We start from the raw sequence: 14297 nt of genomic DNA, 5'->3' as shown, positions 1-14297 counted from the left end.
GTTACCATTTTTTTGGCCATTTCATTGGGGTCTTATTTTAACGAACTCCTCCTACAGTGTTTATCCGATCATCTTCAAACTTGGTGTGATTCATCTTAAGATGTTGAAGATGAAAAGTTATTGAAAGCTTTGTATTTCGTCGCACGCTGTTGTCATGGCATGCACTGTTTGCAAAGGAAAAAAAATATCCTTAAAGAAGCATTCCAACTTGTACGAAGCAGCGAGAGCTACGAAAATTTGTAGACATATGTAACAGCCCAAGATGTACAAAAAAGTCTCTTGGTGCCCTGTGCTAAACCCAACAGGAAGTCCCCCAGGGGCCGGGCATCACATTTTGAGCTAAAAAACTCCTCTTTAACAAAGCATACCCGGCTGTACGTTTCACCTAGAGTTACCAAAATTTGTAGAGGTATATAACAGCCCTCGAGGTACAAAAAACTCTTTTTGAACCATATGCTAAACCTAACAGGACGTCCGCCATTTTGATTTACTTTGGAATGTGTTGCCATTTTTTGGGCCATTTCATAGGGGTCATATTTTAACGAACTCCTCCTACAGAGTTTATCCGATCATCTTCAAACTTGGTGTGATTCATCTTTTTCTTCTTCATTCTTTTTTTTTAATTTAGAGGCATACATAAGAGCCCACGATGTACAAAAAAGTCTCTTGGAACCATGTGCTAAACCAAACAGGAAGTCCGCCATTTTGATTTATGATGGGATTTGTAGCCTTTTTTTGTGGCCTTTTTTAGGGGTCATATTTTAACTCCTCCTACAAAATTCATCCGACCGTGTTCAAACTTGGTGTGTTTCATCTTAAGATGTTTAAGATGCAAATTTATCGAAAGTTTTTTATTTTGTCGCACGCTGCTGCTATAGCGATGCATTGGTTGCCAAGTAAAGTGCTGCTTTGTTTTTTTTTTATCTATACATGTGTGAAAACTCGTGAAACTTTGCACACACATCAGACTTGTCATTAACATGAATTTTTAGAGATTTCTTGTGCAATTTGCAATAAATCGCACCCTCTATACATTTTTTATGGAGCATTTCCGATTGGATGATTCAAGCGCGAAATAACTAAAGATGACTTGACTTGACCTAGATTTGTGAAAACTCAGAGGCATACCTATTAGATTATTATTATTTTTTGTACCTTACAAGATTATCTCTTGTGCCACATTAAACCCCTTTGCAGGCCTGAGCCAAACCACGGTCCATACATTTGATACCACTGCTTTATTTCAATGGTCAAGTACTTCATAACCACACCTACTTATGCTTGTCCTTGCATATATAGTAGACAACAAAGAGCTCTTTCAACAAAAGACATTTCCATCTACAAAGTCATACAAGGTAAGCACTCTATAAATTCTGCAATCACTACACTTCTATTCCTAAATTATCACTTCAAATACCAACAATGGTTAATACAGCTACAAATTTCTTGTATGTTTATGAAGTATGATACTGTATTTATTTCTACTCCTTTGCTTTTCTACAGAACATGAACAAATCACCAAGCAAATTCTCTTTTGATAAAGACCCTCTAATCATCTCCATACGCAAAGATTGCCAACTTTTTTCCGTAAGTATACAATACATAAACTAAACAGGACAACTTTCTCAATCATATACAGTATGCCATACATATATGTATTAAGTTCTCATTTATTAACAGGTTTGTTAAAGGCACCTTTAGTGTGTTTTTCTGTTTGTAATGTTTCTCCACGAGCACGTCTAGCCATTGATATCATGTAGAACACATATGCTAACCTTTTAGAGACAATTGAAGCTTACTTGCACAGTAGCCACTATCTTAACCACTTAATTCACATGTCTACTTGACAACTTATTACATGTAGTGAAATGGTACTTTGTGCGTCTTATGCTTTTTTCTGAACACTGCTTTTCAACTCTTTCCTTAAAACCAATACATGCGGTACTGTTATACTGTATAAATATATATGTCCGTGTGTATATATTTGTATATTCTTTCAAATAAACTCGTTTTGACACACACAGCCATTGAGTAACATGCAACACGACCACAACGTTTTGCACCAACACGTTACCTCTGCTATTTAGAATCATGGAATCTAACATGACTGATTTTCATTGAATGCTTTGTCATTACAGTATGCATGCATTGATCATGCTTCCAGTCGCAACGACTTATACCAGCGCAGCCTTGATCTTCATTCCCAAATGAACCAACTAGTCCATGTGACTCGAGTCAATCGAGCACTTGAAAAACAGATAGACTTCAAAACCAAGCTTGTGAAAGAACTCCAGACTGCATTGGATATAAAGGATGCATGTGATGCAGTTGTCCGTGATGGTAAGCTATATGACATGGAAGACACACAAACACTAACACAGCAAGCATCCCCATCCTTCACATTGTGTATAATGAATGACATGTTTGACAATGGACATTTTTACATTTTTTTGTTAATGCACGTTCCTTTTTTTCTGTTAGGAATATCTTGAAGGTAACATTGGACTGTTAACTAAAACACTGACTGATTATTGAGCCGCAATTTCTCAATGTATATAATGTGAATACATACTACACTTGATTACTTTCAAATGTGACTGATATCATGTAGCTATGCTGTGATCTTGCCCTCTTTCATCCACTGATAGACACTTCAAAGTTCTTTTTTTTCTGTATCTTCTCAAAATAACTGACATATTCATGGAAAAGATTGTATTTAAATTCTCTCATTATTAATTACTATTATTATGTTTATGTCTTTGCCCCTGATTATGATGTTTCTATACCATAGATTTTTTTTTTAAATTTTTTTGGACATACTGTGACTTGACCATTACAATACTAATTTTTACTAAGAAAAAATCAATCACACACCATAATATTTTATACTTATCCTGCATGTATCTGGACACACCATGCCAAATTTTACACTTACATAACCATTTATGTACCTGTCGTATCCTTACTTTTATTCATCATTTCATCACACAATCCTAAAACATTGCTTTTTGACCCAGAGGATTCAACTATACCATTTTTGCGTGTCTTATTACTTACTAGCTATATTATTTATTAACGGGCAAAAACTATGAATATAAGATCACCGTCAAATATTACGTCTGTAATATCCATATACAGTGCATTACATAATATGCATTTGTATTAAGACACTACCATGCTAAAAATATGCACACGACTGTTCTGTAAACTACACCTAAGACAACCAAACTTCACAGATCTAACATGATTCTTCATTCTTTTTTGTTCTACAGATGTATCAAATGCTGCCACACAGACAGAAGAAGCCACTGAGGACATGCACGAAGACGATGATCACAATATAACAGGACAGGTTAACCCCCCTGAAGTTTTAGCCCGCAGGTCAAAGCGTCCTAGGACTAATTCATCCATGGAGGTTACATTATCCTAAGACAGACTATGTGCTAACCCAAACTCTTTGACCCCAAGGGATTCATCTGTCCCAGAAAACTTTTACACTAAAGAGTTTATCTGTCCTAGGGCGCTGTTAACCCCAGGTTAAAGTGTTATTTAATCTGTCCTGTTACAACAGCTATACATAAACAGCTGCATTCCTCTCCTGTTCCATCTCTCGCACTTCTTTCATCTCTTTTTCTCCTCTACTTATACCTATGCTTGCTCATGTGCTTTTTTCCCCTTTAGATGATGTCATTGGTTAGCCTGCTTCAAAGCTACATTTTTTCTTGAATAACTGTCACACATTTACTGTTTGCTGGACCCTACAAAACTGTCACAATACTTCACTATGTCATGAATACATATGTGTTGCACAGCGACACCACATTAAGAGTCATCAAAAAGCTTTTTATTTGATCACACACCATCTCTGTGCCATGCAATGTTTTCAAATGAACAGATGCTGGTTTTGAATATCAAACGAGCGACTTTTCATGAAACTTTGCACACACATCAGAAAGTCCACACTTTTGAATTTATTTTGGGAATTGTGCATCATTTTTGGCCTTTTACTGCACCTTTTTACACACAAGGCACGGCAAATGCATTTCTATTTTCCATGGTCCTTGTCTATTTAACAGTACCCCAACGTGCAAGTCCCCCGACTTGCATATACCCCAACGTGGCCCGGGTTGCGAGGGCCCTTTATAGCTGCTCGCAGCTCTAGTTAGGGCCCGAGCAGCGACCGCTGCGAGGTCCCTATTGTTTTTGTAAAAATTATTATTATTATTATTATTATTATTATTAGGGCCCGAGCAGCGACCGCTGCGAGGTCCCTATTGTTTTTGTAAAAATTATTATTATTAGGGCCCGAGCAGCGACCGCTGCGAGGTCCCTATTGTTTTTCGTTCGAATTATTAGGGCCCGAGCAGCGACCGCTGCGAGGTCCCTATTGTTTTTGTAAAAATTATTATTATTATTATTATTATTAGGGCCCGAGCAGCGGCGGCGGCGGTGCCGCTGCGAGGCCCTATTGTTTTTGTAGGAATTCTTCTTATTATTATTCTTATTATTATTATTCTTATTATTATTCTTCTCCGCAAACAATCGCATTTTTGAGACGCTAAACGTGAACGAAAACTCACCAAACTTTACACGCACATCAGGCCTGGCGAAAAATTTGATATTTTAAAGTCGCCATACATGATAACAGAAAAATGGCTCCATAGCGCCACCTACATAGGTTAAACGGATCCCTGTCCCGCTACGATTGTCCTATGGCGACGAAAATTGTGTGGCACCCGTAGCACATCCAGATGAACAAAAACCTCTTTGATGTGTGTACCCTAAAATAGACAGAAAGTGAGGTATGATCATCTGACTGTCCAATTTTGGCCCAGTTTTGCACATTTACAGGGGTCATACTTTTGCCCGCTTCTCCTACACGGTTAACCCGATTAACTTCAAACTTGGGATGGACCATCTCAACACCTGGGACAACATCATTGTAAAAAATCTAAAGTTTTTGATATACTATATGACGTCGGCGACGCATCAAATTTAGAGTTTAAAAATTCTTACTTCATGAAGCATTGCCGGTTGTACGTTTAATCTAGAGCTACGAAAATTTGTACACATATGTAACAGGCTATGACCTACAAAAAACTCTTTTTGAACCATATGCTAAACCTCACAGGAAGTCCGCCATTTTGATTTATTTTGGAACGTGTTGCCATTTTTTTGGCCATTTCATTGGGGTCTTATTTTAACGAACTCCTCCTACAGTGTTTATCCGATCATCTTCAAACTTGGTGTGATTCATCTTAAGATGTTGAAGATGAAAAGTTATTGAAAGCTTTGTATTTCGTCGCACGCTGTTGTCATGGCATGCACTGTTTGCAAAGGAAAAAAAATATCCTGAAAGAAGCATTGCCAGTTGTACGAAGCAGCTAGAGCTACGAAAATTTGTAGACATATGTAACAGCCCAAGATGTACAAAAAAGTCTCTTGGTGCCCTGTGCTAAACCCAACAGGAAGTCCCCCAGGGGCCGGGCATCACATTTTAAGCTAAAAAACTCCTCTTTAACAAAGCATACCCGGCTGTACGTTTCACCTAGAGTTACCAAAATTTGTAGAGGTATATAACAGCCCTCGAGGTACAAAAAACTATTTTTGAACCATATGCTAAACCTAACAGGATGTCCGCCATTTTGATTTACTTTGGAATGTGTTGCCATTTTTTGGGCCATTTCATAGGGGTCATATTTTAACGAACTCCTCCTACAGAGTTTATCCGATCATCTTCAAACTTGGTGTGACTCATCTTAAGATGTTGAGGATGAAAAGTTATTGAAAGCTCTTTATTTCGTCGCACGCTGTTGTCGTGGCATGCACTTTTTGCAAAGGAAAAAAATCCCTCTTACTGAAGCATTCCCAGTTGTACGAAGTAGCTAGAGCTACAAAAAATTGTAGACATATGTAACAGCCCACAGTGTACAAAAAAGTCTCTTGGTGCCATGTGCTAAACCCAACAAGAAGTCCCCCAGGGGCCGGGCATCACATTTTGAGCTAGAAAACTCCTCTTTAACGAAGCATTCCCGGTTGTACGTTTCACCTAGCGCGATGATAATTTGCAGGCATACATAAGAGCCCACGATGTACAAAAAAGTCTCTTGGAACCATGTGATAAACCAAACAGGAAGTCTGCCATTTTGATTTACGATGGGATTTGTTGCCATTTTTTGTGGCCTTTTTCAGTTGTCATATTTTAACGAACTCCTCGTACAAAGTTCATCCGACCGTCTTCAAACTTGGTGTGTTTCATCTTAAGATGTTTAAGATGCAAAGTTATCAAAAGTTTTTTATTTTGTCGCACGCTGCTGCTATAGCGATGCAGTTTGCCAAGTGAAGTGCTGCTTTGTTTTTTTATCTATACATGTGTGAAAACTTATGAAACTTTGCAAACACATCAGACTTGTCATGAACATGAATTTTTAGAGATTTATTGTGCAATTTGCAATAAATAGCGCCCTCTAGACATTTTTATGAAGTATTTCCGATTGTATGATTCTGCTAGATTTGTGAAAATTAGGACAGACCCCTATCAGCCTAATACCTACAAAAAAGTATTATGTAGCCATTTGCCAAACCAAAGAGGAAGTCCGCTATTTTGATTTTATTTTGGGAATTATACATCATTTTTGGCCTCTTTCATTAAACTTTGCACAGACAAGGCATGGAAAAAACTAACATTTTAAATGGTCCTTGTTCCATGTAACAGTACCCCAACGTGCCAGTACCCTGACGTGCAAGTAACCCAACGTTGTGCTCAATAGCGCCCTCTATGCATTTTTATGGAGCATTTCCAATTGTATGATTCAAGCGATACACAACTAAAGATGACTTGACCTAGATTTGTGAAAACTGGGAGGCATACCTATTAGCTTAAGACCTACAAAAAGTATTCTGTAGCCGTATGCTAAACCTAAAAGGAAGTCCGCCATTTTGAATTTATTTTGGGAATTGCACACCATATTTTGCGTTTTGATTAAACTTTGCACATACAAGGCTTGTCAAAAACATTTTAGATGGTCCTTGTCCTATTTGACAGTACCCCAACGTGCCAGTACCCCGACGTGCAAGTACCCCAACGTGGTCCGGGTTGCGAGGGCCCTTTATAGCTGCTCGCAGCTCTAGTTATTCTTATTATTATTCTTCTCCGCAAACAATCGCATTTTTGAGACGCTAAACGTGAACGAAAACTCACCAAACTTTACACGCACATCAGGCCTGGCGAAAAATTTGATATTTTAAAGTCGCCATACATGATAACAGAAAAATGGCTCCATAGCGCCACCTACATAGGTTAAACGGATCCCTGTCCCGCTACGATTGTCCTATGGCGACGAAAATTGTGTGGCACCCGTAGCACATCCAGATGAACAAAAACCTCTTTGATGTGTGTACCCTAAAATAGACAGAAAGTGAGGTATGATCATCTGACTGTCCAATTTTGGCCCAGTTTTGCACATTTACAGGGGTCATACTTTTGCCCGCTTCTCCTACACGGTTAACCCGATTAACTTCAAACTTGGGATGGACCATCTCAACACCTGGGACAACATCATTGTAAAAAATCTAAAGTTTTTGATATACTATATGACGTCGGCGACGCATCAAATTTAGAGTTTAAAAATTCTTACTTCATGAAGCATTGCCGGTTGCACGTTTAATCTAGAGCTACGAAAATTTGTACACATATGTAACAGGCTATGACCTACAAAAAACTCTTTTTGAACCATATGCTAAACCTCACAGGAAGTCCGCCATTTTGATTTATTTTGGAACGTGTTGCCATTTTTTTGGCCATTTCATTGGGGTCTTATTTTAACGAACTCCTCCTACAGTGTTTATCCGATCATCTTCAAACTTGGTGTGATTCATCTTAAGATGTTGAAGATGAAAAGTTATTGAAAGCTTTGTATTTCGTCGCACGCTGTTGTCATGGCATGCACTGTTTGCAAAGGAAAAAAAATATCCTTAAAGAAGCATTGCCAGTTGTACGAAGCAGCTAGAGCTACGAAAATTTGTAGACATATGTAACAGCCCAAGATGTACAAAAAAGTCTCTTGGTGCCCTGTGCTAAACCCAACAGGAAGTCCCCCAGGGGCCGGGCATCACATTTTAAGCTAAAAAACTCCTCTTTAACAAAGCATACCCGGCTGTACGTTTCACCTAGAGTTACCAAAATTTGTAGAGGTATATAACAGCCCTCGAGGTACAAAAAACTCTTTTTGAACCATATGCTAAACCTAACAGGATGTCCGCCATTTTTATTTACTTTGGAATGTGTTGCCATTTTTTGGGCCATTTCATAGGGGTCATATTTTAACGAACTCCTCCTACAGAGTTTATCCGATCATCTTCAAACTTGGTGTGACTCATCTTAAGATGTTGAGGATGAAAAGTTATTGAAAGCTCTTTATTTCGTCGCACGCTGTTGTCGTGGCATGCACTTTTTGCAAAGGAAAAAAATCCCTCTTAATGAAGCATTCCCAGTTGTACGAAGTAGCTAGAGCTACAAAAAATTGTAGACATATGTAACAGCCCACAGTGTACAAAAAAGTCTCTTGGTGCCATGTGCTAAACCCAACAGGAAGTCCCCCAGGGGCCGGGCATCACATTTTGAGCTAGAAAACTCCTCTTTAACGAAGCATTCCCGGTTGTACGTTTCACCTAGCGCGATGATAATTTGCAGGCATACATAAGAGCCCACGATGTACAAAAAAGTCTCTTGGAACCATGTGATAAACCAAACAGGAAGTCTGCCATTTTGATTTACGATGGGATTTGTTGCCATTTTTTGTGGCCTTTTTCAGTTGTCATATTTTAACGAACTCCTCGTACAAAGTTCATCCGACCGTCTTCAAACTTGGTGTGTTTCATCTTAAGATGTTTAAGATGCAAAGTTATCAAAAGTTTTTTATTCTGTCGCACGCTGCTGCTATAGCGATGCAGTTTGCCAAGTGAAGTGCTGCTTTGTTTTTTTATCTATACATGTGTGAAAACTTATGAAACTTTGCAAACACATCAGACTTGTCATGAACATGAATTTTTAGAGATTTATTGTGCAATTTGCAATAAATAGCGCCCTCTAGACATTTTTATGAAGTATTTCCGATTGTATGATTCTGCTAGATTTGTGAAAATTAGGACAGACCCCTATCAGCCTAATACCTACAAAAAAGTTTTATGTAGCCATTTGCCAAACCAAAGAGGAAGTCCGCTATTTTGATTTTATTTTGGGAATTATACATCATTTTTGGCCTCTTTCATTAAACTTTGCACAGACAAGGCATGGAAAAAACTAACATTTTAAATGGTCCTTGTTCCATGTAACAGTACCCCAACGTGCCAGTACCCTGACGTGCAAGTAACCCAACGTTGTGCTCAATAGCGCCCTCTATGCATTTTTATGGAGCATTTCCAATTGTATGATTCAAGCGATACACAACTAAAGATGACTTGACCTAGATTTGTGAAAACTGGGAGGCATACCTATTAGCTTAAGACCTACAAAAAGTATTCTGTAGCCGTATGCTAAACCTAAAAGGAAGTCCGCCATTTTGAATTTATTTTGGGAATTGCACACCATATTTTGCGTTTTGATTAAACTTTGCACATACAAGGCTTGTCAAAAACATTTTAGATGGTCCTTGTCCTATTTGACAGTACCCCAACGTGCCAGTACCCCGACGTGCAAGTACCCCAACGTGGTCCGGGTTGCGAGGGCCCTTTATAGCTGCTCGCAGCTCTAGTTATTCTTCTTCTTCTTCTTCTTTTTCTTTGTTATTATTCTTTTCCGCAAACAACCACATTTTTGAGGCACTAAACATGAACGAAAACTCACCAAACTTTAGACGCAGATCGGGCTTGGCGAAAAATTTGATATTTTAAAGTCGCCATACATGATAACAGAAAAATGGCTCTGTAGCGCCACCTACATAGGTGTAACGGATCCCTGTCCCGCTACGATTGTCCGACGGCTATGAAAATTGTGTGGTACCTGTAGCACATCCCAATGAACAAAAACCTCTTTGAAGTGTGTACCCTAAAATAGACAGAAAGTGAGGTATGAGTATTTAAATGTCCAATTTTTGCCAATTTTTGCACATTTACAGGGGTCATACTTTTGCCCGCTTCTCCTACACGGTTAACCCGATTGACTTCAAACTTGGGATGTACCATCTCAACACCTGGGACAACATCATTGTGAAAAATGAAAAGTTTTTGATATACTATATGACGGCGGCGGCGCATCAAATTTAGAGTTTAAAATTTCTTACTTCACGAAGCATTGCCGGTTGTACGTTTAATCTAGAGCTACGAAAATTGGTACACATATGTAACAGGCTATGACCTACAAAAAACTCTTTTTGAACCATATGCTAAACCTAACAGGAAGTCCACCATTTTGATTTATTTAGGAACGTGTTGCCATTTTTTTGGCCATTTCATTGGGGTCGTATTTTAACGAACTCCTCCTACAGTGTTTATCCGATCATCTTCAAACTTGGTGTGATTCATCTTAAGATGTTGAAGATGAAAAGTTATTGAAAGCTTTGTATTTCGTCGCACGCTGTTGTCATGGCATGCACTGTTTGCAAAGGAAAAAAAATATCCTTAAAGAAGCATTCCCATTTGTACGAAGCAGCTAGAGCTACGAAAATTTGTAGACATATATAACAGCCCAAGATGTACAAAAAAGTCTCTTGGTGCCCTGTGCTAAACCCAACAGGAAGTCCCCCAGGGGCCGGGCATCACATTTTGAGCTAAAAAAACTCCTCTTTAACAAAGCTTACCCGGCTGTACGTTTCACATAGAGTTACCAACATTTGTAGAGGGTTATAACACCCCTCGAGGTACAAAAAACTCTTTTTGAACCATATGCTAAACCTAACAGGACGTCCGCCATTTTGATTTACTTTGGAATGTGTTGCCATTTTTTTTGGCCATTTCATAGGGGTCATATTTTAACAAACTCCTCCTACAGAGTTTATCCGATCATCTTCAAACTTGGTGTGATTCATCTTAAGATGTTGAAAATGAAAAGTTATTGAAAGTTTTTTATTTCGTCACACGCTGTTGTCGTGGCATGCACTTTTTGCAAAGGAAAAAAATCCTTCTTAATGAAGCATTCCCAGTTGTACGAAGCAGCTAGAGCGACGAAAAATTGTAGACATATGTAACAGCCCAAGATGTACAAAAAAGTCTCTTGGTGCTATGTGCTAAACCCAACAGGAAGTCCCCCAGGGGCCGGGCATCACATTTTGAGCTAAAAAACTCCTCTTTAAAGAAGCATTCCCGGTTGTACGTTTCACCTAGCGCTATGATAATTTGCAGGCATACATAAGAGCCCATGATGTACAAAAAAGTCTCTTGGAACCATGTGCTAAACCAAAGAGGAAGTCTGCCATTTTGATTTATGATGGGATTTGTTGCCATTTTTTGTGGCCTTTTTCAGGGGTCATATTTTCACGAACCCCTCCTACAAAATTTATCCGACTGTCTTCAAACTTGGTGTGTTTCATCTTAAGATGTTTAAGATGCAAAGTAATCGAAAGTTTTTTTATTTTGTAACACGCTGTTGCCATAGCAATGTATTGTTTGTCAAGTGCTGCTTTTTTTTTTTTTTTATACACATGAAAACTCATGAAACTTTGCAAACACATCAGACTTGTCATGAACATGAATTTTCAGAGATTTATTGTGCAATGTGCAATAAATAGCGCCCTCTAGACATTTTTATGAAGCATTTCCGATTGTATGATTATGCTAGACCTACAAAAAAGTATTATGTAGCCATTTGCCAAACCAAAGAGGAAGTCCGCTATTTTGATTTTATTTTGGGAATTATACATCATTTTTGGCCTTTTTCATTAAACTTTGCACAGACAAGGCATGGAAAAAACTAACATTTTAAATGGTCCTTGTTCCATGTAACAGTACACCAACGTGCCAGTACCCTGACGTGCAAGTAACCCAACGTTGTGCTCAATAGCGCCCTCTATGCATTTTTATGGAGCATTTCCAATTGTATGATTCAAGCGATACACAACTAAAGATGACTTGACCTAGATTTGTGAAAACTGGGAGGCATACCTATTAGCTTAAGACCTACAAAAAGTATTCTGTAGCCGTATGCTAAACCTAAAAGGAAGTCCGCCATTTTGAATTTATTTTGGGAATTGCGCACCATATTTTGCGTTTTGATTAAACTTTGCACACACAAGGCTTGTCAAAAACATTTTAGATGGTCCTTGTCCTATTTGACAGTACCCCAACGTGCCAGTACCCCGACGTGCAAGTACCCCAATGTGGCCCGGGTTGCGAGGGCCCTTTATAGCTGCTCGCAGCTCTAGTTATTATTATTATTTATTCTCCGCAAACGATCGCGATTTTGGGTACCTAAACATTCACGAAAACTCACCGAACTTTGCACACTCCTCAGGCCCGGCGAAAAATTTGATATTATTAAGTCGCCATAACAATGCGACTCGATAGCGCCTCCTAGCGTAGAAAAATAAAAACCAAGCCCGGCACGTTTGAGCTAGAGCAACAAAAATTGGCAGGCACGTGTAGCACCCCGAGACGCACAAAAAAGTCTATTGGGACCATGTAGCTAAAATGTACAGGAAGTGAGCTATGAATTTTTTAATGTCCAATTTTGGCCTATTTTGGCACATTCACTGTGGTCATGCTTTTTCCCCCTTTGCAAACATTTTTCATCCAATTGACTTCAAACTTGGCATTTATCATCTCAAGACCTGAGAGAAAAACTGGGCAAAACATCTTGCCTTTTTGAAATACTATATGACGGGGGCGGGGCATCAAATATTGCCTTTATAATTTCATTTGTCCAGAAAGAGCAAATGCTTAATAACTCCCATGTTCAAGCTCCAAAAAATCTCAAACTTCTCAGGCAACGTAATAGTCACGGCCTGAAAACATCTATATGATAAAATTCAGTTATACATATAGCGCCACCTAGTGGTTACAATAAATGTCATACTTTACGTTTTTAGCTACTGTTCTGAGCTTGTTGAAGGGATCCATTTGAAAATTGGTCAGAAAAGCCTTAAGATGTTGATCATGCCCCACACCGAATATTGTAACTTTTCGCCAAAGGGCGTGGCCGCTACGGTGACGCAAAGTCTGAAGATTTTTCGTGAAAATAAAAGCTGCATTAACTTGACTGAGATGATCCTATCTTCTCAAAATTTCACACATTTGATGAGAGTCCAGCCCTAAAGACATCTACTGACTTATATTTCATCTAACTGATAGCGCCACCTAGTGGCAATTTTTTTTCTTACGAATTTTCTTCTACGTTTTTCTCCAAACACGTTAACTGGACCTACCTCATAATTGCTCAGATGAGGGTTTCGGCCTTCATGATGTCACAACACGAAGTTTGTGAGTTTTCGCGAATTGCTGTAGGCGTGGCTAAGCGCTGTTCGCCAAGAAAACAACGCCAGTTTTGAGGGTCTAAACATGCACAGAAACTCCTGAAACTTGGCACACACATCTGGCCTGGTAAAATGAGCAATATTTTATTGTTGATTGTGCTATTTTTACAAAAATGACTCAATAGCGCCCCCTCGAAATTTTTAACGAAGCAGCCCCGGTTGTACGTTTAAGCAAGAACGCCGAATATTTTTAGGTGTATGAGGGAGCCCAAGACCTACAAAAAAGTCTCTTGTACCCATATGCTAAAATGAACAGGAAGTGAGCTACGAATTTTTGAATGTCCCATTTTTGACGATTTTTGCACATTCACAGGGGGCAGACTTTTGCCCACTTCTCCTACACGTTTCATCCGACTGAGTTAAGACTTGGCCTGGACCATGTCAAGACCTGAGCCAACGACAGGGGGAAAAATTTTGACTTTTCGAAATACTATATGATGAGGGCGGGGCATCGAAATTTGTGTTTCGCAATGTAAAAGGATATGCTTGATAACTCCCCGGGACATGCTCCAAAAAATCCCAAACTTGACATGTATGTTTATCGTCAAGGCCTGAAGCTATCTCTATGACAACATTCAGTTATATATGCAGCGCCACCTAGCCCTTGAGGCATGAAAAAAAAATACCCCACATATGGTATTTTGTACAAAAAATGTACACTCATTCTAAGTGTGATAACTAAGTCATTTATGAATATTCTTTTAGTTTCCACCACTCAAATTGTTCACTGGCTTCACACCGATCCAAACGTATGTACGTTTCCATTTTGTTTTATTCATTTTTGATTGCCCCTTTAGACAATAAAAGTAACATTGTGCAATGAGTACAACGAGC

General features: G+C 38.8%; 1 protein-coding gene across 1 annotated transcript; it reads left to right on the top strand.

Annotated features, from left to right (window-relative positions):
* Positions 1 to 745: 745 nt before the first annotated feature.
* LOC144030893 (uncharacterized) lies at positions 746 to 3595 on the top strand. The gene is made up of 4 exons (XM_077537552.1): positions 746 to 1355; positions 1504 to 1587; positions 2139 to 2340; positions 3273 to 3595. Exons 1-4 carry the CDS (start codon positions 1278 to 1280, stop codon positions 3428 to 3430), a joined length of 522 nt encoding a protein of 173 aa, XP_077393678.1. The 5' UTR covers positions 746 to 1277; the 3' UTR covers positions 3431 to 3595.
* The last annotated feature ends 10702 nt before the right edge of the window (positions 3596 to 14297 follow it).

This window comes from Festucalex cinctus, chromosome 11 (genome assembly GCF_051991245.1).
Source record: "Festucalex cinctus isolate MCC-2025b chromosome 11, RoL_Fcin_1.0, whole genome shotgun sequence".
In the NCBI taxonomy this organism is placed as follows: Eukaryota; Metazoa; Chordata; class Actinopteri; order Syngnathiformes; family Syngnathidae; genus Festucalex; species Festucalex cinctus.
The sequence above is the reverse complement of the archived record's forward strand: the minus strand, read 5'-3'. Positions and strand labels throughout refer to the sequence as shown.

Bases quoted from the DNA above. Each gene is read 5' to 3' on its own strand.
- LOC144030893 (XM_077537552.1), top strand. From the start codon at position 1,278: ATGCTTGTCCTTGCATATATAGTAGACAACAAAGAGCTCTTTCAACAA. The intron at 1,356-1,503 runs GTAAGCACTCTA...GCTTTTCTACAG, and splicing joins CATCTACAAAGTCATACAAG to AACATGAACAAATCACCAAG. The intron at 2,341-3,272 runs GTAAGCTATATG...TTTGTTCTACAG, and splicing joins TGATGCAGTTGTCCGTGATG to ATGTATCAAATGCTGCCACA.